Source organism: Psittacula echo, assembly GCF_963264785.1.
Source record: "Psittacula echo genome assembly, chromosome: 2".
In the NCBI taxonomy this organism is placed as follows: Eukaryota; Metazoa; Chordata; class Aves; order Psittaciformes; family Psittacidae; genus Psittacula; species Psittacula echo.
In genome coordinates this window covers 87,695,983-87,719,665 of record NC_137737.1, presented here as the reverse complement: position 1 = coordinate 87,719,665, position 23,683 = coordinate 87,695,983, and the positions used below count along the sequence as shown (strand labels likewise).

At 39.9% G+C, this 23,683-nt stretch overlaps 1 protein-coding gene across 1 annotated transcript; it reads right to left on the bottom strand.

Moving 5' to 3' along the window:
• Positions 1-1,459: 1,459 nt before the first annotated feature.
• On the bottom strand, positions 1,460-22,994 carry SPMIP7 (sperm microtubule inner protein 7; the record flags this gene model as incomplete). Its single annotated transcript, XM_080609687.1, is given in 6 exon segments — positions 1,460-1,571; positions 12,638-12,745; positions 14,922-14,986; positions 14,992-15,115; positions 20,573-20,675; positions 22,940-22,994. Coding segments are annotated over 6 exon segments (567 nt in total).
• Between the last annotated feature and the right edge of the window lie 689 nt (positions 22,995-23,683).

Genomic DNA, 23,683 nt, shown 5'->3' with positions numbered 1-23,683 from the left:
TGAACTACACCCACAGTAACATCTGCGTAAAGTAAAGGGAAGTAACAAATGTGTTTTCCTTTCTTAGACCCCAGTGGTGCCTACTTTTTTGCTCTTGAAGTTTAGTATCTGTATGGAGTCTGTCAATGATCTTTGCCAAGACGCATATGTCTTTTTGCCTGTGACATTTACAAGCAAGTTAGTCTTGCATCAGGATGCTCTGGGTTCAGCTTTATTAGCCTATAGAGGCTCAGGACTCTCTTGCATCGTTTCATTCCCTGTCAACAGCAAACTGCAACTACAGATGGCTGCCTATTGTCTCAGTATAGCCACAAGAGAAAAAGAACAGAGGTGAATGAATGTAGGGCAGCAAAAATGGAAGTCAGTGCATTTTGCATGGTGCTGAAACACTTGACAAGGTGAATTCTGTAAAATCCAGGCAGTTCCTCAAGACTTTTCTGGATACTTTTCACTGGCAGTGCTGAAAAAGAAGGATGATGTGTTGTGAACAGAATTCTAAGGCAAATTAAACAGTTTAATGGAAGATAAATATTTCAGCAAAACATGGGAACTTGGGATAACATCACAGCATTCTAGATTATTATGGATAAAGAGAAATCAGAATCATAACGGAGAGACAGGAAACAAATAGTTATTAAGCTATTCTGAAGCTACTGGGAGAAAGGCTAGGTTGGTCCTTTGCTGGTGTCAGAAAAGTGCTAACAAAAGGAAAAGGGTTTTTCAGCTGTTCTGAAGTGTCCATCTCCTTTGAAACTAACAAGAGTTAGACACTTAAATACAACATACTGGCCCATAGTTTTAACAAGCCTTGCATGAGAGAGCAAGAGAGAATAGAAATTACTGATTCACTTCATGAGGCAGCCACAACTGTGATGTGGGGCTGTGATGATTTCATAGTCACAGGGTTCTGGGCTGCATCGGTGTGGGGCCATGGCATGATTTTGCCTCTTATTGCCTTCTAAGTAAACCCACTCATTTTTAACAACTATTTTTGTATAGCAAATACACATTTTATATATCTGCCAGCACCAATTTGGAAATACAATATCACACAGTTTTCTTTTGGGAATTTTAAAGTTTGACATTCATAGGTCTCTTTCAAAACACACACAGATCAATGCATCAGGAAAAAAAAAGTAACTTAAATCATGACTTAGCAACTGTAGCTAAAGCAAAATTTCTCAGTGTAGAAATAACCCACATTTTCAAATCATGATCTACCTCAGTGTTAAGGTACCTCCCCCGTACATACCTTCCAATGTTCCAGAAAAAAATCTAAAACCTCAAAAAGACTTCAGATTAGCATGACAATAATATGATGTGATCCAACACCGACTGTTCAGTATTTTTTAAGCCAATGGAATGTCATGCTTAACATTTAATTGTTCTTTAACTAAATAAATGCAATTAGGATTTTCCCTGTAATCTTTCTGAACAAGCTGAGAAATATGTCTCATACCTACCCATGCATTCGTGCAATTATTGATGGGGTTGCTGATGGAAGATTAGAATTTGCTGGGTGAGTTGCTGACCAATGAACCTTGCCAGTGTATCCAGGGATATTTGGAGTGCTAAAGGAAAATTGGAGAAAGGTTAAATTAAATGACTATAGGCTTGAAATATGACTTACAGATCAGTTCTAAAATAGCAGTGCTTATCAAAGATAGATGGGGTAAAAACTCTTTATAATATGATCCATAGTCCTTAGAATGTATGAATTGGCACAGCTTCTTTAAGATCAGCGAAACAACTTTATGATGATAACAATGGATAAACAACTAGCTGATGATCTGACCTAAAATCTTTACTTAGACATGGCAAAAGCGAATCCTTTAGTGACTTTTCCTTTTTCGTTTTCTCCGCTTTAGGTTGAATATCTGTGTGATATTCATGATTACAAGCAACACTGAATCTCAAAGAAAAAAGGGGTCATGGGATTTGCATAGAGCACAGAAAGCAAAGAATTACTCTTCTAAAATGTGATAGGATTTAGCTCATATTTAGGTTCCAGCTTCAAATATGTAATTTAGGTAGCAGGTTTTAGGCCAACAGGTGTGATTTCTCACAGCCTAAATCACAAATAATTTCCCAAATGATTCTGAGTTTCACTAAATCTCCCCTAGAGTTCACTAAAAGTGTATTTACATATATAGGTAATATAATTAACACAGCTTAGACACATCAACCTAAATTCTAGCCCAAGTACACTGGTGGACTGAGACAGTATGGGCTACATCTTGGAAGACTAAAGCCTTTTGTTAATTCCAATGCTAAATTTTAATGTCAAATACAAACTAAAAGAAATTGAGAAAAGAATTCTACTTCTCTGAGGGAGTACAAAAGAAAATTCTGATAGCAATTGCGGCAAGATGAAGCAGAGATGGACAAAATTAAAGAAAGGTGTACAAATAAGAATTCAGAGAGATAATCCTGAAAATTAAATCTGCGAAGATAATTCATGAAGATAATCCATGAAGATTAAAGATTAAAACTCTAAGCCCCTAATAAAATAGCTTTTTTCAACACAAAGTTATTCAGAGAGTATCATCAGTACTGTTCTATATTGACAGCTCAAAATAGGACACGGCTGAATTATACATATATCCAGCCTGCCCATACGCATGAAGGAAAGAGTGCATGACAAGCTGTGTCATCCCCTGAATCAGCTAAATACTTGGGATTGTAACCTTTACCTCCATTAGACCTTCGTAGGTCTTCAGATCACAAGAATGATAGATAGCAGTGCCTCCTTTAAAATATCACCAAGGTATTTTTTTGTTTCCCCTGTACTGGATAAAAATAAACAGTTCCTTTAATTATAAAGTGCATACAGGTACTGGATTCAATACAGCCGATCAGCTACTTCTCTGAAACTAAGTTCAGCCAAAGATGCAAAACTGGACATATGTGCCAAATGTGGTTTATCAGAAAATTCATTGACTTGTGCACTAGGAAACTTGGATCTTGAATTCTTAACCAGAATAGCAGAGATAATGACAAAATGCTGTATCTACTTACCGCAGTTATAACAAAGGACTGCAACTGAACTATACTTGCCACAGGAGCATTGGCAATATATGTTGCAGTCTTTGTATCCATAGTTAGCAGAAAGACCATCTAGTTCTTTGTCTTATTTTGGAGTAACCTTGCACTAACCCATACATTCTTACACTGTTATATTCCCTGGGCCATGCTACAGTACAGACCCTCCAGAGAAGATGGCTTTGTAGAATCAGTACAACAGTTCTGCAGCATTTGAGAAGTTGCTACCTATAGTAAATCACCAAGGTGTTGGCTAAGCAAGTAACAAATCTGCTCTCTGTCTTGACAGCAGCCATGCAGGGATAACAAGTAGACCTGAAAACCTGCTCAGCAGTAGAATGTATTTTCTGAATTAGCCAAAATGTCTTGCAGACAAGTTTGATTTTTTGTGTCAAAGTAGACAAGGTTTAGGTTACATGTGGATTAGGTAAGTGTCGAAAATTTAATCTGCATATGCAGAGATCACACTGAGGGACACAATGGACATCAGGTGTGTGCAAGTACATTCATCTAAACCTGAAAATGTGATATCACTTTGAAGGAATCAGTCAGACCGTCAGCAGAGTTTTATCACTGTGGTGGTGTGCTACATATCAAGATGCATCTCCCACATGCAATAAAGAAATTCCATTGAATTCCTTAAAATTGTATGAGCATCACAGAGGAGGCGATAACAACAAGAAGCCCTGTATTAACTTGCAACATTTGAATAACCTATTTGGAGTTAACTGACATAATAACTGTGCAATTGTGGAGATATTAGAATACATTATCCACTGTGAGGCACTTGATTGATAAAATCTGACCTTAAAACCTACAAAACTAGAAGAGAAAAAGGCATCAGAAATGGCCAAATGTGACCCAAAAATGAAACCTGAGAGATGGCTCAAGATGACTTGTTTTAGACTTGTTAGAAAGGATTGACAGGAATTGATATATTCATAGTATGTTGGAAGGATATAGCTCTGAAAGAGAAGAGGAACGGACAAAGAGAAGCTAAAAGAACCAGGATAGTAAGAAAGCTCATACTGCAGTAAAGCAGCTGCTCTCCTGGAAACCTGCAAAGAAGATGCAAAAAATGAGCTGCAGTTATGTATGTGATAAAGCAGAAGAAACTGAGGTTAAAAAAATACCCTTTTGGTTTTTTTTTGTTTTTGGATCATGGTGTCTAGCTCCTGTGTGTGTTCTCTGATGATCTGCTAAATCAGATTGCTGCTGCTAAAGAAAACAATCAAGTGGCAGGCTATCACTGGGCAACATGCAAAATTTCTCTGTGGTTATGCTGTCGTCATCAAGCTTTCTTGCTGTAACCATGACATCTCTCTTGTTCATACACTTCCTTGTAATCATACTAGCAGCTCTTAGTCCCAACAGTAAGAAACATACAGTGTTGACAGTTGAATCTGTGCAAGCTCTAAGATTTTTCAAGTGGAATGTAGTGATTCTGAGTGTGTCTGCTTTGGTGTGCCTCTGTTTTGTATACCCACATCAGGATATCTTTGAAGATTTTTATTTCCTGGTAGTGGTCAGGAAAATAGTGTAGAATCAATTGAGTTGGCAACCCATGCTGACGTTTAGAGGTATTTGATATGCCTTAAGGCATCTCAGATAAGCCCCCATAGCACATGACCCGAAGGAGATCCATGCTGTCCTGAAGCAGCAGCTGGAAGTGATGGTCTAGGGTGACTCCAGGGCATTAGATGCCCAGGTTTGCCATGTCAATTCCATATCACCTCTTTTTATGGGAGCAGAATCAGGATTCCCCCAAATAATTTTTATAATTCTTGAAAACCTTGGATCTAGCATTTTAGCTTGAATGACTGAGGTAGCCAAGTTCTGTGTGCAAAAATTCTGTCTAGTGAAAGCAATCTGGTAGATTCTTACCTTGAGCTTAAAAACAAAGATCTCCTGGCATCTTACCCTTTCTTAGAAACACTGTTGTATAAATCTCATATAACTAAATCACCAGATTACGTCATTAACTAGCTCTTCTTGTTACTAAAATTATAATAAAATAGGCCTCTCGGGTCTCACTCACAGCACGTAAGACTCACAACTGTCCTCCACCTCAAATTCCCTTCCAGGAAGACTTAAATGTCACATGCCACATTTGTGTCCCTTCTTCTATTCCATGATTCTATTTGCTCAGAAGAATAACCTCTGGCAAAAATGCCTTAGACATGATCCTATGTCAGGAAACTTGGTGCAGAGCGTCTCTTGTGTTAGGAAAGAATATATCTGAGAGAACTTGTGAAGTCAAAACAAGGTGCTCCAAGCAGAGCAAAGAATGGAACTGACAGGGTTTTTGAAAGAACATTCTGGGTTGCATTTGAAACTCTTCTCCCTAAGCCATCAAAGTAGGATAGGGAATGAGTATTTACAAATAGATTTGGAGCTTCTTTTTCTTTGAAAGAATAAAACCATCAAAATGGTAATACCCCAGAAATATTTTGAATCATGCTGAACTGAAACATTTTGTTTCTACAGTTTCAAACAGTTTTACTCTGCTTTCACCCTTTTCACACCCACCCTCTTTCCCCCCACACCCCCACCTTACCCCCACCCCTCAAGCTAGCCATAAAATCTCAATTAGAAAATGTCAAAATAGGATATTTCAGCATTCCCCACCATTCATCCCATGCATGACTCAAACAGGAAAATCACTAACAAGGCATACATGGTGGACAAACTGTCACTTTCTGACGAAAAAATACAAGATGGGAAAATTCTTAGGCAGCTGAAGAAAATGACTACACAAGGTGCAAGGTGACAGAGGGTCCTGTCCCTATCTAGTTGTGATCTGTGAGGTTTCTGTGGTAACTTGAAATTATAACGGATGCTTGGACAGTCAGTTGGAAGCTGACTGCACTGAAAAAATATGACCGAAGTCACTGCAGATACACTAATGTAGTAGCATTTTGCTCAATATCCTTGAGGATCCAAGGATAAAGAGTAGTTTCAGAGTACATCTTTGTGCAAGAACTGCAGGACTTGAAACACTTATGACTTTGTCTTCCTAGAAACTGCATGTATTAAGTTCCCATTTCAATCAACTGCTTCCAGAAATGGATTTTGGTCAGATCCTGTCCTCTCTCTCTGACACACACAACCTCTTTGGCCTTGGACAACTCACTTCAGTCTTCTTAGTCTTCATCTTTCAAAAACTAATACTATCATCTACTTTACCAGTGTTATGGTAATGAATTAGTCAATGCTTCGAAAGTGCTGCTAAGTAAATAACACTTGATTAGAATGCATATGTATTGTGTAAGCACTGCCCTCTACTGAGTCTTATGAGAGCTGATGAATTCTGAGTAGCAAGCTTTAAAATGTTAATGATTGACAGGTTTTTACTTAATTGTGGAGGACAGGCTTTTCTCGTGGAACAAGAAAACATAATCTATGTTCTAACTGCTTTTGTCAAATTTCAAGGGGCAGGTTCCAGTAAGTAGCACAGTGAAAATCAGGAACACACAAAAAAGAGAAGAGCACAAGTCAGATATAACACTTGATAGATATGAACTGCTGCTGCGTATGCTGGAATGCACTAAACGTGCTACAATACTACTGCACTAAGTACTGCTAACTCACTGAGTGTAAGGGAGTTCTAACAATGCCAAGGAGGTGAGTTATTTTTTTGTCTCGCTGAGCATTTACCAGAGCCCTGCCCATGAATGCTACAGAGGAAATCCCCATCAACACTGTGGGAAGCTTTTTTTCCATTGACCCTTAAAACACCTGCAGCACTAAAATACCACATAAAGCATAACCTTGTTTCAGTAGCTGATTGAGGAAGAGGTCAACAAAGGAAAACGCTAGTGACTAGGGGTGGAGGAGAGCTATACAAAATTACATTCCTATAAACATGTTAGCAAAAAAGAGGACAGCAGATCACTATGTTGGGAATCCATATGGCGCAGTAAAACTAGTTTCTCTATGGTTTTCAAAATTATTAGGTTCAAAATGCAATTCTGAATAAGAAAAACTTTTTCAAAGTTGTTGCTAATTACAAGAAAGAATGAATTGTGTCATCACTTATTTTCACTTATTAATAACAGGGAACCTCTCAAAAGTGCCCAGAGAATTTAGCAGTCTGAGTCCTCCTGGAGGTCACTGTAGCTGTCCTATGAAGTTTCCTCTTCTGTGTAACTTGCCCAAATGAGCTGAAAATACAGTTTCATCAGAATTCAGATCATCCTCTTCTTCCTTCATACCCATTTGGGCTGGAGCAGCAGTTACACACAGGGCATCAGATTTTTAAAAGTGCACAGCACCTAAAAGCTTCATCGTAGTGTTTGTGGTCAGATTTTTGCAGGAGCTTAACAGTCAACATGCACCCAGAATGTGAGCTCTTTCAGAGTTCTGGGTTTCATGTGTGGTTGCTGAGCTATTTTTGAAAGCCTGGCTGGCTGCATAAAACATACTCTGTAGCTCTCAGTTGCTTCCCTACCTAGTATATGATTAGCTATGTGACATATAACCCCAAATGCATTATTAACTTTCCAGAAATAAACAAATGTTATAAGCAAATAATTAATAATCAAATTGGTAAGAAACAAAGAAAATTTAATCAAGGAAAACAGGTATAATTAACTCAGAGTTCAAAGTCCTCTAAAACAAATTGCAGAGGTCTCAGTTCCACAAAACATATGAAGAGATATCCAATTCTATCCCTGTTCAGGAGATCTTGTTAAGCATATACCTTTAACTCATTGATTCCAATGGAATCTACACTTCATGGGTTTGAAAGAAAAGAAATGAAATATAAGAAGAGAGTTTCAAGTAGGCAGACAATTACAGAAAGTGGAGGGGGAGAAAGAAAAAATAAGAAAATATGAAGCAAACACAAAAATCAGTAATTTAAAAACACAACAAAAAACACTTGAGCCACTGGAAAATTGCTGTCCAGGATACCTAACAAAAGCACACAAGCAACATACAATGAAAATACAAAAGCAAAAGCATCAAAGGATTCAATTTGGAACCTCACTAGTTAGTGACATAAAAAATGAGAATCAAGCCAATTCTTGTGCTCTGACCCTGTAGTCCACTCAATGGTGTGCTGAGCTGTGAGACAAGATCGTAACTTCTAGGAAAGACTTTTGGAGATCTGCTGGCAAAAACGTACCACATTAGAAATATATTTTCAGGGCTCTCTTTCACAAAAACTTCCTAAGATTTTCACTGGATCTTTAAAAACAGCCAGTAACGGATCTTTGCCCTTGGCAAAGAAATGATAGAAGATTCCAGGTTTTAGGCATACATTGCAACATAACCAAGGATGAAAGAGAGGAACAAGTTCATGGGGCTGTTCAGCCTGGAGAAGAGAAGGCTGCGTGGAGACCTCATAGCAGCCTTCCAGTATCTGAAGGGGGCCTACAAGGATGCTGGGGAGGGACTATTCATTAGGAACTAGTGAAAGGACAAGGGGTAACGGGTTAAAACTTAGGGGAAGTTTAGATTGGATATAAGGGAGAAATTCTTTACTGTGAGGGTGGTGAGGCACTGGAATGGGTTGCCCAGGGAGGTTGTGAATGCTCCATCCCTGGTGGTGTTCAAGGCCAGGTTGGACGAAGCCTTGGGTGACATGGTTTAGTGTGAAGAGTCCCTGCCTATGGCAGAGGGGTTGGAACTAGATGATCTTAAGGTCCTTTCCAACCCTAACTATTCTGTGATTCTGTGATTCTGTGATCTTAAATCAAAGTCAGGAATGCATACACTAACCAAGGATATTAAGAATGCAACATTCCAGGGCTGGAACAGACCTCAAGAGATAATGCAATTGATCCCTTTCCCCAACACAGACTTTAATGAAAGCCTGGAAGAGAATGAGAGGAACTGAACTACCATCCAGTCTGACCTGAAAAAAACAGCTTCACAGCTCCATTAAGGAAATTCCCACTGATCATCCTAGACTGCCACCAGATCACACAGTTTTGATTAATAAGTTCAGATTCATAAATTTAGCACTTCTAGATGAATCACAACACTTATGACATGGCTTTTTACATGTGGTGGAGGTTCCCACAGCTATTCCGTGTCTGAATCACAGAGGAAAAACTGAATAAAATATTGCCTAGATTCCTAACTCTTCACTTGTGACTCATCCTAACTTTCAAGAACTATGGCCATCACTTGTGCTAATAATTATTTTTTAAAACCAAGTTTTAGCAAAGCACCATTTCAATAGCTTAAAGTGCAGAGTTTGGTCAAAAAAAAGCGTAGGCTAGGGCTCAGGATACATGAAGTTTGATACTAGCTGTACTGTAGATTCCCAATGGTATTTGTCAAATCACTTAATTACACTGCACCTGGATTCCCATCTGTAAAACTTCCAAATTGCATGGCAAGGACTTCAGAGCATTATCTACAGTGTCAGGTATGGGCACAACAGCTGTTCACAACACTAATCGTATATGAGGAGTTTTTAGGCTCAACTGCAGCATAAGTCATGCCTTTTATCTTTTTTCTAATTCCTTAAGAATAAAAGCAGAAAAACAGAAGATGGTTTCCTGTTCTGCCAAAAGGAAGAGAGGGTGGGTGCAAGGGTAACATACAAAGCATGCCCAGGTTCACCACTCTTCCTGTTTGTCTCTGCAAAACTACATGGCAGATGACTCTTAGCTAGTTTCAGCTTTGCTAATAATTTGAATGGCAACCACTTCCTTGCATGGTCCGGGGAAGAACAGTGTCTCACTCCAGAGTTATGCCCAAGTGACAGTGCTGTTGCCCAAGTGCTAGAGGCAGGAAGTGCAACTGCTAGTACATGAAAGAGTGAAAGTGACTATTTACAAAGAGATTTTTACATCTTACAGGCGTACAAAGAATATTTATGCTTCTAAATCCAAAGCATGTATCTCATTTCTCAAGTATTTTGGTAGCAGTATAGTAGCGTCAACACCTTTACACATCTTTCCAGAACTATTGGCAAACACACAAAACAAAACAAAAATTCTAGGGATCAATTGTATGAATTTTTCCCGGATTCTTCCTTTCTTCTGCTTCAAATCATAGAAATCCTGATGTCTGACACTCACAGACAAAGAATAAATATGGAAAATGTAACAGATCTTTTCAGATGGGATTGAGTTTTTCGCAACTTGGAGATGTCAGAGTCTTTTAGGTCTCAGAGATCTTGGTCTCCTGGTTGCCAGAAATCAATGAAATCCATAGCCTCATCCACTAAAAAAAATTAAAAATGAAAATGACATGGAGAATCCTAGAGAAGGTAATATAGAACCTGTTGCTCGAACTTACAAATCTGCTATGATACCATACATTGCAAATAGCTACAGACAAGATGTCTGTCTGTTTGAAAGACAGTGTACACATCAGCTTCTATTGTTCAAAGCTCTACAGCAATAACAGTATGATGTGGCAGAACTAAGGGTTAATAGCTCTGCTAACTTCCCTACAACTCAGAAATCTCTGTTCAACACTATACTGTATGCTGTGTGCTGTATTTTTAGAGCATATTTCTCAGTAACCATTTTACACTATTTTATGTTCTAATTCAAGCAGAAGTTAAAAGTTAGATGAAGGCTGTGAGAAATTAGATGACTTGTGCAGGAGGTGAGATAAAACAAGCAGAATGGTGCATTATGTACGTAAAAACTTGGTAATAACAGGTTTGGTGGAGTAATATAGGCTAAATTTGAGCACTTTACAATGCTCAGCACCTTACTTTGCCTGTGAACCTACTGCTGTAATGAACAAGGCTGTGTGAAGAATGATGCACTCTTCCCCACACGTGTGACAGCATGTGACGCATTACAAAGGCTATTCTCCCTGAAACTGATGCAAGAAACAGAAATGAACAGATCTAAGATGGAGCTTAGAAATCCCAGCTACTTCCAAGGCAGCTCCCAGCGACTAGGAATGTTTAGCACATACTCTGCCTCATGTAAGGACCAGAATTATGCTTTTTTTTCAGAACAGAGTGGGCAGTATTTTTACAGCCCCTCTCCATCTGCTTTGCCCAGTGAAGTATCCCTTCTGTAGTGGCCTCACAAATGCCGACTGTGCAAGACCACTGAAAGGAAAGGCCTATGCAAAGACAAAATCTGATTATGTGAAAAGACCAGTATCTTTCCTCTTTTCTTTGATAATTTTTAGTTCCTACCATTAAGTCATTACTTTTACCATTTTACTTTCTCAGAAGTTTGCAAATAAATGCCTAACTGCCAGTCCAAGCTACTGAAGACAACTTTACTGAAGACAACTTAAAGCAAAAACCTTTGAATCTCAAACTTTGTGATCTATCTAAAAAAAAAAAAGTGAAAGCGCTCCTAATAGTATTCAGGGCACTTTTGCAAACTCAAAGGCCATCTAGTGACTAAAGGTAGAAATCACACATTTTTAATATGGCATTATTCATCGTACTACCCATCAAAAAACGGCATGTGCATTTCTACCTACCAGACTTGTTCATTAATAATAAAGAACAAGAAGCCTTTAAAGTATGAAAGTATGGCATAGTTTGAAAATAAACATAGGTTTTTTTGGAATTAAGGACTCTTCAGAATGGCATCAGCAGAAATTCCTGTTGCACACTAAGCTCAAACCCTTCTTTTCCATGTACTCCTCACCTGAGCCTTGCATGTAACATGAATCTATTTCCTGATGGTGGGCATTTACAAGAATGCCTGTGTTAAGTAGTCTCAGCGTTATTAGGAACCACAAGTCAGGTGTTTGAGGGTATGATCTAGCAGATGTGCTCAGTTTAGCTCCACATGCAACCTTTCTCAATTCAGAGAAATGGAAAGGTGCTTGCCAAGTTCTTAAAACTTGGTTGTGCAAGAGTTTAGCAAGGTTAAGAGCAGGAAAGAGGAGATGCTCTGATTTCCATCCCAGACTAGGTCAGAGGCTGCAGATCATGAAGAGTTCATTATACCATGACAGTATATTGCATTGGTGTTTACCACAGGCAAATTTAGCTCCCAGGGTGAGCACTCTAAGGGTAGCTTTTAGGCTGACAGTCAGTTATTGCCAATCCATTATCACCATTCTGTACTAGATGATGGCAGGGTCACTTGGGTCACAGAGCAGTTCCTGGACAGAAGAAACCCTAATCAACATTTCTGGTTTAAAAGTGTGATGCACAGTGTTAAGAGCCTAATTTCCCAGAAACTGTAACATTAATGTAACACAATAAAGAATCGGGCCATAATGTTCTATAACAAATTCATACTTGGTCAAAACAGGTTGACTTAAGCTTACCATAACACAAGCAGACGGATAAAATTGTTATACCATCACCTCAGTAGTCTGCTAATTTTTTATCAGCTTCCTTTGTAGATCTGGGCTGAATGGTCACTTAGATTTACACAGACCTACATGGTAGACAGCTACCACTGTAGGCCATTTACTACTGATTCAGCTGTTAGAAAGGGCTCTTCAAGTTCACCCTTGACTCTGAAAGGTCGCTGTGATTCCTGTGTTGACAGAACTCATTCAAGTTATTAAAAAGAATAAGGAGTGTTCCCTCCAATTTTTTTTTTTTCTTTTCACCCAAGACCAGATAACTACTTTCCCCCTTCCCAAGTAACAAGAATTCAAGAGGCAGTACCAAAACCATGCTAATGAGGAAAGATACTCTGCAGTGCTTGTGAAGTGAGGCTTTGAAGCTTGCACATGGCTAAGTGGTATTAAGTCTACACTGGCATTGACAATGTCTTCAGAATTTCCTGCACCAACACAGCCACTGTTTGGATAGAAAAGAAATCAAAGATGTGTACATTATTCATTAGACAGCTGGTGGAGGCAGCTGAACCACACAGTACATGCTCCAATGTTCTATTTATTTATTAAAACGGTTCACAGGAAAAAACATGGAGATGAACTGTCCTGTGTGCTTGGCATGTCCCAAGATGAAGACAATTATGTGCTCAACTTGCAGCACATAACAAGTGACAGCTCTAGAACATATGCGCATAGAGGAGGCTTGGGAAGGATAGAAATAAGATAGAAATGTGTAATCTCTTGTTATTTTGGTTATGTCCATAATGAGACTGGGATATTCTTCCAAAAAGGACATAATGGATATTAATTTCTAGTTTACAGGTAACAGGCTGGAGTCACCGGCAGGCAGAGGAGACTCAGCACACATTCTCCCTTGGTACCACAAAACATTTTAAGATTAGATAACACAGTCAGCTACAACTCTTGCTTCAGAAAATGAGAGATGGATTGCTTGGGCTTAATCAAAAATGTAGAAACTACCCAGGGATATTGTGCTTACGTATACAAAGGGATATGACAGATTCAAGGCCTTCAGCTTACACTGTTAAAGACAAAATAGATCAATTACATTTTTTTTCACCAGACAAAATATTCTGATAGAATATTTATGAGGTCCCAAAAGAGAGGTGGTGACAAGTCAAAGTTTTGCTCATGGAATGATGCAATGCTCATTTGAATTGCGTAAAAGACCATGGTAAATTATTAGGTTAGCATATATGCTAAGTGACCCCATTCAGCAGGCAGAATCTTTTACTCTCCATCTTCAGATACTGGGACTTATTCAATTTCCTAGGATATTATAAGCAAGTCTTTGAAAAATAACTGCTTCCCTACTTGCAAAAATTCTTTCATTCATTTCTTGAGAATATAGGAAAACTAAATATCAGGTTTAATTTTCTCTCTTGGTCTGTTCCTGAAAGCTGCTTTCACTGTCCACATTTGTATTTCTTGGAAAGAGCAACATTCAAGAAACCATAATGACAGATATTTTTATCCCACTTCCACCCTGCAGAGATACCTGGCTCTCCCATTGTATGCCTGATTGTGCCCCATAGCACACCCCTCCAATGAGTTTGCCTGAACAAACCTGATGGCTCATGGCCTGGAAAGGAGGCTCGAGTTTTCCTGTCTTTCTCTGACCAATCTTTCTTTCCCCTTCTCTACCTGGCTCTCACCTGAGCCCTTCTGAAACTCCTGTCACCCTTTCCTGGGCTCATCTAAAATGTTCTACTCTGAGATACAATAAATGAAATACAGAGTGAAGAAAAGACATCAATGCACAAGTGATTGCTTTATATTCTACAGATAGCAGATAAAACCTTGAGTTTGTACATGTGTTTGACTATCACGGTATTTTCATAAATGACATGTCTTAATAAAAACATCAGATGTATGGAATCTCTACACTCACGTCACAAATTTTTCTGTTCTACATTTTACACCTAACTCCCTCACAGGAAAAGCATGTTAGAGTGTACTTTTCAAATATTTATTGACTTAATATCTTAACTTCTCCAGTTATAGAACATTGCTGAATTTAGTCTATTGAAACAATTAACTCTACACAGACTTCATCAGAAGGGTTCAGAGGACCCTGATATTCCCAAAAAAAAAAGAAAATTAGTAATCAACTGGTCTCTGTGGAGAGGTAAAAGATCTTGTTTGAAATCTGTCCCAGAAGCCTCCAATGACTTAAAATCATAATTAGATGTTTCTTGTAAGGCAATGTTGCTTAATAAATTTGGCTTAATAGATTTTCATGCAGCAATCAGAACCAATTGCAGGACTGGGTTTGAGTTTAGTAAAAATAATGATCATTACAGTTAATAATCACAAGCAAACTAACTTAATGTGAGATCTGTTATGGTACAGCATCATTCCTGTCAACCAGTTTTTCACCAATATCCTTGTCCTCTTTCTTGGTACTGTGCACACACATCTTCTGCACCAATTTACAGGAGAGGAAGAGGTAAAAAATATGAAATCATTTGAGGTAACTTCTGGAGTGTGCTATGACCTGAATTGCTCACTTGGTACTGTTTTTATTTGAAAACATTGCTGTGTCTGACCTACACAAAATTTAGGCTAAATTTCATTAGCAAAATGTAAAACCAGTTGGCAAGAAATTGTTCACTGACTTGGCTTGTTTTAGGTTCAGGATTGTATCTCTGTTCTGGGAAAGAGGGTCAGCCAACACTTCCACTTTGATTCTGGAGGCGGGATTTTGCGAGGTAACATATTATCCCAAGGAACTTCTTCATAAACTCTAGATGAACAACAAAAAAGAAGATAGAAAAGTTCCCATATAATCATTATTGAATAACACTGGTAGCTAGATAATAACGAATTATGTGACAAAGAAGGATGTAAAAAGTAACAAAGGTGTGCATTTCTAGTTTAAGAGGAAATTCAAAGCCTAGAATTATATGTGGCTTGTTGGGGAACAAGTAGTTATGGTACAGTTTCACAGGCTTATCTTCTTTAAAACTGTCTCACTAATTGAAAGAGGTAGCTTATCTGCCAATAAGCTTACAATGATGATGGGATTCATTTTGTCTAAATTTGAATAATCAGTTAAGTGAGATGAGACATAAATAGAGATTAGACACTAGTCATATCATGCCTGTGTCAGGCGTTGAAGACAGATGTACTGAATGCCCTTCTGGAAACCCCAGTTTCTCTTCATTGCCTATAGAGAAAGGCACAGATTGGATGCAAGCTTTTAGGTGACTAATATTCATGAGATGAATCCTATGCTAAATGCTGATAAAATACCACAAGTTCTGAGTGATATAAAAATTGTTTGTAGTCTTGTATGTCCTGCTGCCTAAAGGTGCATATTAGCAAAAAGATGAAAAAAATGAAGCAAAGCACAAGCAAAACCTGTTTTTAAAAGAAACTCACTTTTAATACTTGATTTGTAGAAATAGTCCCTTGTTTTTTTTTGTTCTCCATCTTGTAGAAGGATCACCTGATTCCTCAGCAGTCTCACAAGCTTCACTGCATCTCACTGTCATTCCAAAACTGTGCAGTTTTTGACCTCTTATATTTTAAAATTAGTAGAAGTATTGATTGCAGTGGGCCCAGCAAGAGACCATAATGCCAAATGAAAGGTTTACAGATAACTGTCGCAGATTTTTTTTGTTAGTTCTTTGGTTAATTAATGTACTTTATATATGGAAAATAAATATAACACATTACTTTCTCTTTTATCACTTTGAAAGAAAGGGTTACAAATCATCCCCTGAAAACTAACTATAAATAAGCATAAACCTCATGAGTTTATATTGGAAAGATATGTAAGACATGCACAACAAAAGAAGCGAAACAAAAAGAAGAAAGTCTTTGAAAAAAAGAATCACTCTGCTTTTGGGCAAGTGAAAAAACAAACACACAGTGAAATATATAACTGCAAGGATGATAAATAATCAAATCCATAGCAAAACCACAGTTGCTTTATTCAATGGCACTCAGCTCTCCAGAGATTATTCTGAGTTTTTCTGCATTATTTCCAGATGACCTACTAGCTTATTAGGCACTGTAGTATTACACAATTAATTGTGTTATGGGCAATTATTTTATAGCACAGATATTCTCAAGCCTACTGTAGGCTGTTTTTCATTCTTAGTTGATTGTTTCTATGCTATAATAGTTATGAGTGTCGTTGAATTGTTAATTTGATGTTTTTCAAGTTGCACAGTTTTTGCTCTTTCCTTTCCATGTTTTTGCCTCTAACTTTTCTTTTATCTCCTTCTGCAGGTTTAAGTGAAAGGTTTTATCTCACTAAGTACCTGTGTTACAAACTGGGGCTGCACCAGCATTGCCTACAGTCATTTTCTATCATTATTTAAAAGGTAGGAGAGGCTGGAATCTTACTTTGATATGCCTCACACTCAGTGTGCTGCTTAATCCTGGACTACTCCTGGATGATTATTTCTCCAAAGCAATGATTACTCTGGATAAACTACTTCTTGCTTCAGGACAGGAAGCACTGAGAAAGGAACTCTTCCTATACAAAGGCCATTGGATGATTAGTATAATGCAACTATAATTAGTTAAACTAGTTCTGCATAAAATTCTTCAACAGCCTCTTAAAGTAACAATGGAATAAAGATAAGATCTTCACATGGATAAATAGTTGATTAGAAGATCAGAGAAGGAGGGAAAGGGGTAAATGATCAATTCTCCAGGTAGATGGAAATCACTGGTAGAGAGACCTGGAGGTAACCCATCTGGGCTTAGAACTTTGTTGCTTAACATATTCATGAATTACCTGGAAAAAGGGTGTTGAAAGTTGAGTAATGGGTTCAAAAAGCAGATGGATATGTTCATGAAGGCAAATCTGTGAATCCATGACTACTAAATAAAAACACACCAGCTCCTGGTCATGAATCCCTGGTCAACAAATCATTACATGATATGAAAATATGCAGGGGAAGTATGATGACATCTTATGTTAATTATCCACAGTCTTGGATAGAACACTGGACTAGTTGGGCTTTTGGACAAATCCAAATATGGCCACTCTACTAGCAGCATGAGTTAACTGCTTATTTCTTTTAGAAAAGGGTTACTATCAAGTCCAGAGGTAAACTCTATAGTGTTTCTCATTCCCAGTTTTCAGAGAAAACTGTGTCTACAGCTGTGTTAGCTTCCAGCAGGGGCAAGAAGTCACCTCTGCTCCTCATCAGACTTATCAAATACGCTGGTTCCTTCTGCAATCCCCATGCCCATCTCTGTGTTCAGCCATACAAAATAGAATAATAACTACAAACTGGATATGACGGCCTTGTCACCAGGTTTCCAGGTACAAATGTACCTGCACAGTCAAATTTTGAGTGAGAGAATTCTACAGGCAAACACTGCCAACTTCCTAAAGAACTTGTTTTCTAGCACTGAGCACCTTCACTACACCGAGCAAGAATACATGAAGAATAGCACTTCAGCTGTTTCCCTTCCCTGGCAGGCTCTGATGCTTCAGTTTTAGAACAACCTTCTTTTTCAGCTTCTTTGGTTTGTTATCACAGATTCTCACTGTTCAATAAACTTGCTCCACTCAGTAGATGCAAACGACTGCTGGGGAAGTTCAAAGTAACACTGTTGACTGCCCAAGTCATAGCACTACATCTTCTCACAACAGAGAACCTCCTGTCTACTGCAGATGTTTTTAATACCTTTGCTCATCCATGTCAAAGGCTGCTTCTTGTCTGCTTTTTTTTTGTTATATTTTCCATTCATCCGTGACACAGTGGAGAAAGTGACTGTAGAATTTGCTTGCAAAATGCCTGACTGATCTCACTTTCAGCACAGCTTCCCCAAACAACTTAGCTGTGGAATGTCTTGGGACTGATATCTAGAAAGATTAGCAACTTTTATCACATCACATGCCTGAGGGGTTTGGTAGTTGGACTCTGAATCATATAGCTGAAATTTGGCATTTGTTTATGCAGTCTCATTAAAAATAGTAGCTTAAAACTCAACTACTTTTTATATCTCTACACATTTGCAGTTAATACCTCAGCATCACAGGAAAACTTGTAAATGAATACTAGGTTTGGAAGAACATTTACACAGCTTTCTTTAATAAATTTATGCTGGACTATACGTTTCAAGGTTTGCCCCTGAGTTAGGTTTGACTTTATCTGACAGCTTCAGCGGAGTCAGTATTTCACTCTAACAGCAAACTTTACCTAACCAAATATCACCAGAAAGCCGCTGGATAGTTTCTGTCTGGTTTGTGGAACAACTCTCCATTTAAGACCACTTTCTTAACTGTAACTCAGGTTAAGTGATGGAACACCTTATCCTTGATGCCATCTTAAGGCATGTCAAGGATAAGAGGGTTATGAGGGGCAGTCAACATGGCTTTACCAAGGGGAAGTCATGCTTGACCAACCTCCTAGCCTTTTATGAGGAAATAACATGGTGGATGGATGATGGCAGAGCGGTGGACGTGGTCTACCTTGACTTCAGCAAAGCATTTGACACAGTCTCCCACAGCATCCTCATAGCTAAACTGAGGAAGTGTGGTCTGGATGATCAGGTAGTGAGGTGGACTGCAAACTGGCTGAAGGACAGAAGCCAGAGAGTTTTAGTCTATGGGGCGGAGTCTAGTTGGAGGCCTGTATCTAGCGGAGTGCCTCAAGGGTCAGTACTGGGACCAGTATTATTTAATATATTCATCAATGATTTAGATGAGGGAATTGAGTGTACTGTCAGCAAGTTTGCTGATGACACTAAGCTGGGAGGAGTGGCTGACACACCAGAAGGCTGTGCTGCCATCCAGCGGGACCTGGACAGGCTGGAGAGTTGGGCAGGGAGAAACTTGATGAAATATAACAAGGGAAAGTGTAGAGTCCTGCATCTGGGCAGGAACAACCCCAGGTTCCAGTATAGGTTGGGGAACGACCTGTTAGAGAGTAGTGTAGGGGAGAGGGACCTGGGGGTCCTAGTGGATGGCAGGATGACCATGAGCCAACACTGTGCCCTTGTGGCCAAGAAGGTCAATGGCATCCTGGGGTGTATTAGAAGGGGGGTGGTCAGTAGGTCGAGAGAGGTCCTCCTTCCCCTCTACTCTGCCCTGGTGAGACCGCATCTGGAATATTGTGTCCAGCTCTGGGCCCCTCAGTTCAAGAAGGACAGGGACCTGCTGGAGAGAGTCCAGCGCAGGGCAACTAAGATGATTAAGGGAGTGGAGCATCTCCCTTATGAGGAAAGGCTGAGGGAGCTGGGTCTCTATAGTTTGGAGAAGAGGAGACTGCGGGGGGACCTTATTAGTGTATATAAATATATAAAGGGGGAGTGTCATGAGGATGGAGCCAGGCTCTTCTCAATGGCAAACAATGATAGGACAAGGGGTAATGGGTACAAACTGGAACACAAGAGGTTCCACTTAAACTTGAGAAGAAACTTCTTCTCAGTGAGGGTGACAGAACACTGGAACAGGCTGCCCAGGGAGGTTGTGGAGTCTCCTTCTCTGGAGACATTCAAAACCCGCCTGGACACACTCCTGTGTAACCTTATCTAGGTGTTCCTGCTCTGGCAGGGGGATTGGACTAGATGGTCTTTTGAGGTCCCTTCCAATCTCTAACATACTGTGATACTGTGATGCTGTGATATTGACTTGATGATATTCTATTTCAGATATTGTCTGTGTTCTTTTCCTGTTTATCTTTGCCAGAATATCTCTATCTCTGTCTGCTTTTCTCTACATTGGAAAAATTAGTGGTCAGATAGAACTGCATATCTCAACTCTTCTTTCCCTTTCACTTTTCCAGCAGCTTGCAGAAAAAACCCAGCTGATCAGCTCTGCTTGATGTCTGAGGTCTGATTTCATATGTACATGGAGAACACAGCAATTGAGAAATAAGAGTGAAAATAATATGGGATGAGCAAGAAGGGAGAAAAAAGAAAATCATAAAGTATATTTTTTTGATCCCTTGTGGTTACTTGGGCTCTTTTGGGTTCTGTTATATGACTGCAGTAAGCTTGAAGTGATTTAAAGCGCAAAGTTCAAAGACAGAAACAAGGAACCAAAACCTTTGCTTGAATTTATGGCATGTAGACACTTTATGGTGACAATAATGAGGCCAAAGGATATCTAACCGTGAAGTGAGTGTTAGCTGTATAGTAAAATGGAACAAGGAGCTTATTCACATTCCTTTACCATGTTCTAAGAAATGGCTTCCCTAATCTCTAAGTATGTTGCCTGAATTCCCATAAAATTTTGTTCGAGCTGTAATGAGTTATGAAAATTACTAGAGTTGGCTTAATCTGAGCAGAGATATACTAAAGACACATCATCCCTATTGGAGGGGTGAACGGATGGAACTTTAGGAAAGAGTTGCTGTTTTTCTCTTCAAAGCTGGCAAAGCCATGTCTGTTCTCCGGACCTGTCACAGCGGGCAAGCATGTCTCTAACAGGCTTAGATACTATTGGAGATCCATCTTGTGAGCTGGTTCAACTGACAAGATAGACTTAAAAGCACTTACATGCCTTCCTTTCAGCTCCAAGGGAATACACTGTTATTCTCTTCTATTGTCCTTATGTGGTAGCAAACTTAAAAGAGTCTGCTTGTTCCTGTTTCTCCATATTCCTGAAGTCCTAGCCAACAAACAACAGTGAAAAGAAAGGTCATCCTCCAGAACATCAGTGCATAGAAAACATGAAGATCAATGCAGTGGTTTAAATAGTGAATTCTCTCCTGAAAAGCCATTTATCAAGTATGGTACAAAAGACCAGAGCCATTGAGTGAGCGGAGAGGTTTGAGTTACGTTTCTTCTTGGCAACAATGGAAACCACCTCACAATGAAATATCTCCTCGTGTGAAACATGGTTCATGCGTAACACAGTAATCTAGTCCTTCAAGGGGACACACATAGCAACTTGAAATGGCACTACAAATTACTTATTCGTCTAGTAGAGAGAAAATGAAGTTTTCGGTCTCACTAAGAATTATATGGTGTTTTTATTTAAGTATTTTGAAATAAGCTGTTCTGTTGGTATCTAGATCACAAACATGAATTAAATTGAAACACAGATTTAACAGCAACAAAATTTAACAAATACAACTGCAAACAAATGCAAACCTGGAAATTTTACAATTATTACTTGGAATAAGTAAATCATACTGACATCAGAGTTTTCCATGCAGCTTAATTACCTCCAGAGTTTTGCCATTTGTTCTATCAGGTTGGCAAACCCATTGCCAAATCCACCTCAGCTCAGAATATGCAGCACTCATCTCCTGATCCCAAACTCGATGGTATTCATTTATCAATGTAAACAAAAGCAGTCTGATTTATAGAGGTCCTCTCTGCATAATTTCAGTGCCATCTGCAAAGGCCTGACTTCAGAAAAATCAAACTACTTTTGTTTGGACAGCTCAATTCACACACAGGACTTTGTTTTGTGGCCTTGTCAGAAAAAAATTCGGGCACAGAGCCTGATCATTCTCTCTGTTATGTTAGTCTCACACAGATGCAACTTCCCTGAATTCCTAACTTGCTCTAGATTAACAGGAAATCAGATATGGGCCTAACACTTATTACAATAGAGGTTTATAGTAATAAAAAGATGTGTTCCACAATGCAGAATCATGGTGTGGGTTTTTTGGAGAAGTTTGCTGATGGAGCAGGAAAAAAAACCAACTTCCTTCTTTATTAAGACAGCTTTCTTATATAGGTCACAAGAACTAAAATGGGTAAGAAGTGACAGCTGAGAACATTGTATATGCAGTACTAGTACTATAAGGCTAAGCCAACACTATGAAAACTCAGAACTCTTTGCCTGTCACATCTTGTGTCCACTTCCTATTGTGCTCACACACTGAAGTCAGTGAAAAGATATTTCCAAAATTTTACTTCTGCCAGTAACAAGCCTTTTAAATGCCATACTGGTGTCTGTATTTACTGACACTCGGTTATCTCCATACCAAATATAATCAGCTTTACACTAGAATAACATTCAGTGCTGCAAACTGACCTGTTCACTCACTGTTTACCTTCTGGAAAGCTTTAGACAGAGATGGCAGGAGAGGTGAAGACACAGGACCGAGGTAAGGCACAGGATGGAAGACATTGCAAGGATGGCTCATGGTTTTTTGCATTCATTTTGCAGAGTGAAATACAATTAAAGCTTTATCTTGGATTTTGTTGTCAGGGATTCTGTCCAGGTCATCCTGGCAAGTAAATTTGCCATGTAAGGCTGAATCATTTCAAGTGTTTTAAAGAAGCACATGGATGAGCTAGTTATATGCCTAAGCTAGTCCTCTCTACTAGATGTCCACCTTCTAGTTTGCTTCAGGATTCCTGCAGAACAGTGTTTTTGGTTCTCTGGCACAGTAACATCATACCAAATCTTCCACACTGTGATTTTTTCCTGCCAAACTTCATCCACTTTCCAGATAACTCATCCCCTCTCCTGCCCATTCTTTCAAAAGATCTTTCTCTACCAAAAGCAAATTAATCTGATGCCACGGAAACATGCAAATATCCTGGTATACCCAGACTTTCTTAACCGCCTTTATGCAGGAGCACAACGAAGACCGAGCAGCACAACTGTCAGTGCTCGCTTTTTTGACTAGATCACCCTAGTCCTTTAGTTTGCTATGAGAACTTCCTTGCTCCCTCCTGGTTTTGGGAACAACGCACTGACCTGAGGCCGGCACCGCACACCTCGGACCGGCCCCAGGCTCAGGCCACACCTCCATACGCCCGGCTGTTCCACCAAGAGCTGCCCCTGTAGAGCGTGTGCCTTAATGAATTGGGGTTAATTGCGTATAACCCGGCGGCCGGACGATTAAGGGTTTGCGGATGTGAAAGCCTATTCCCTTCTCCTGTCTTTCGCCAGAGATGCCGGCGGGGAGCCTGGCACTGTAGCAGGGGACAGGCCAAAGGCAGTGGGGCCGCCACCTTCCCTTCCGTGGCTCGCACCGCCCGCGTCGGCCCCGGCGCCGTTGCGAGGGGTAACGGCTGCCGTGCTGTCTGAGGAGGCGCTGTGGGCTCTGGCGATGTGGTGTGCGGAGCGGGGAACGGCGCGGAGCTGCAGCCGGCAAGCCGCCGATACCGCCGGCCGCCTCGTGACCCGCCGCTTCCTCCTGCTGCTGCTGTTGCTCGTCCTGCTGCCCGCAGGTAGCGTCCCGGGCCGGCGACACACGGAGCTCAGGCAGGGACCGGGACGGCGGGGTGGAGCGGCGGGTGGAGCGGCGGGCTGCCCCTTTCTCGCGGGGCTTGGCAGTGGTGGCGGCTCCGAAACCTGATTGCTTCCCGTCCCGGCCCCGCCTGGTGTGAGTTCTGTCGGTTTTATCGAGTTCGCTCCCTGCCTGTGCTTTGTCCTTGCCCTCATGCATTTATTTACACTGTAAATAAAAGCAGGTGTGTGTCACTGCATATGTGACCC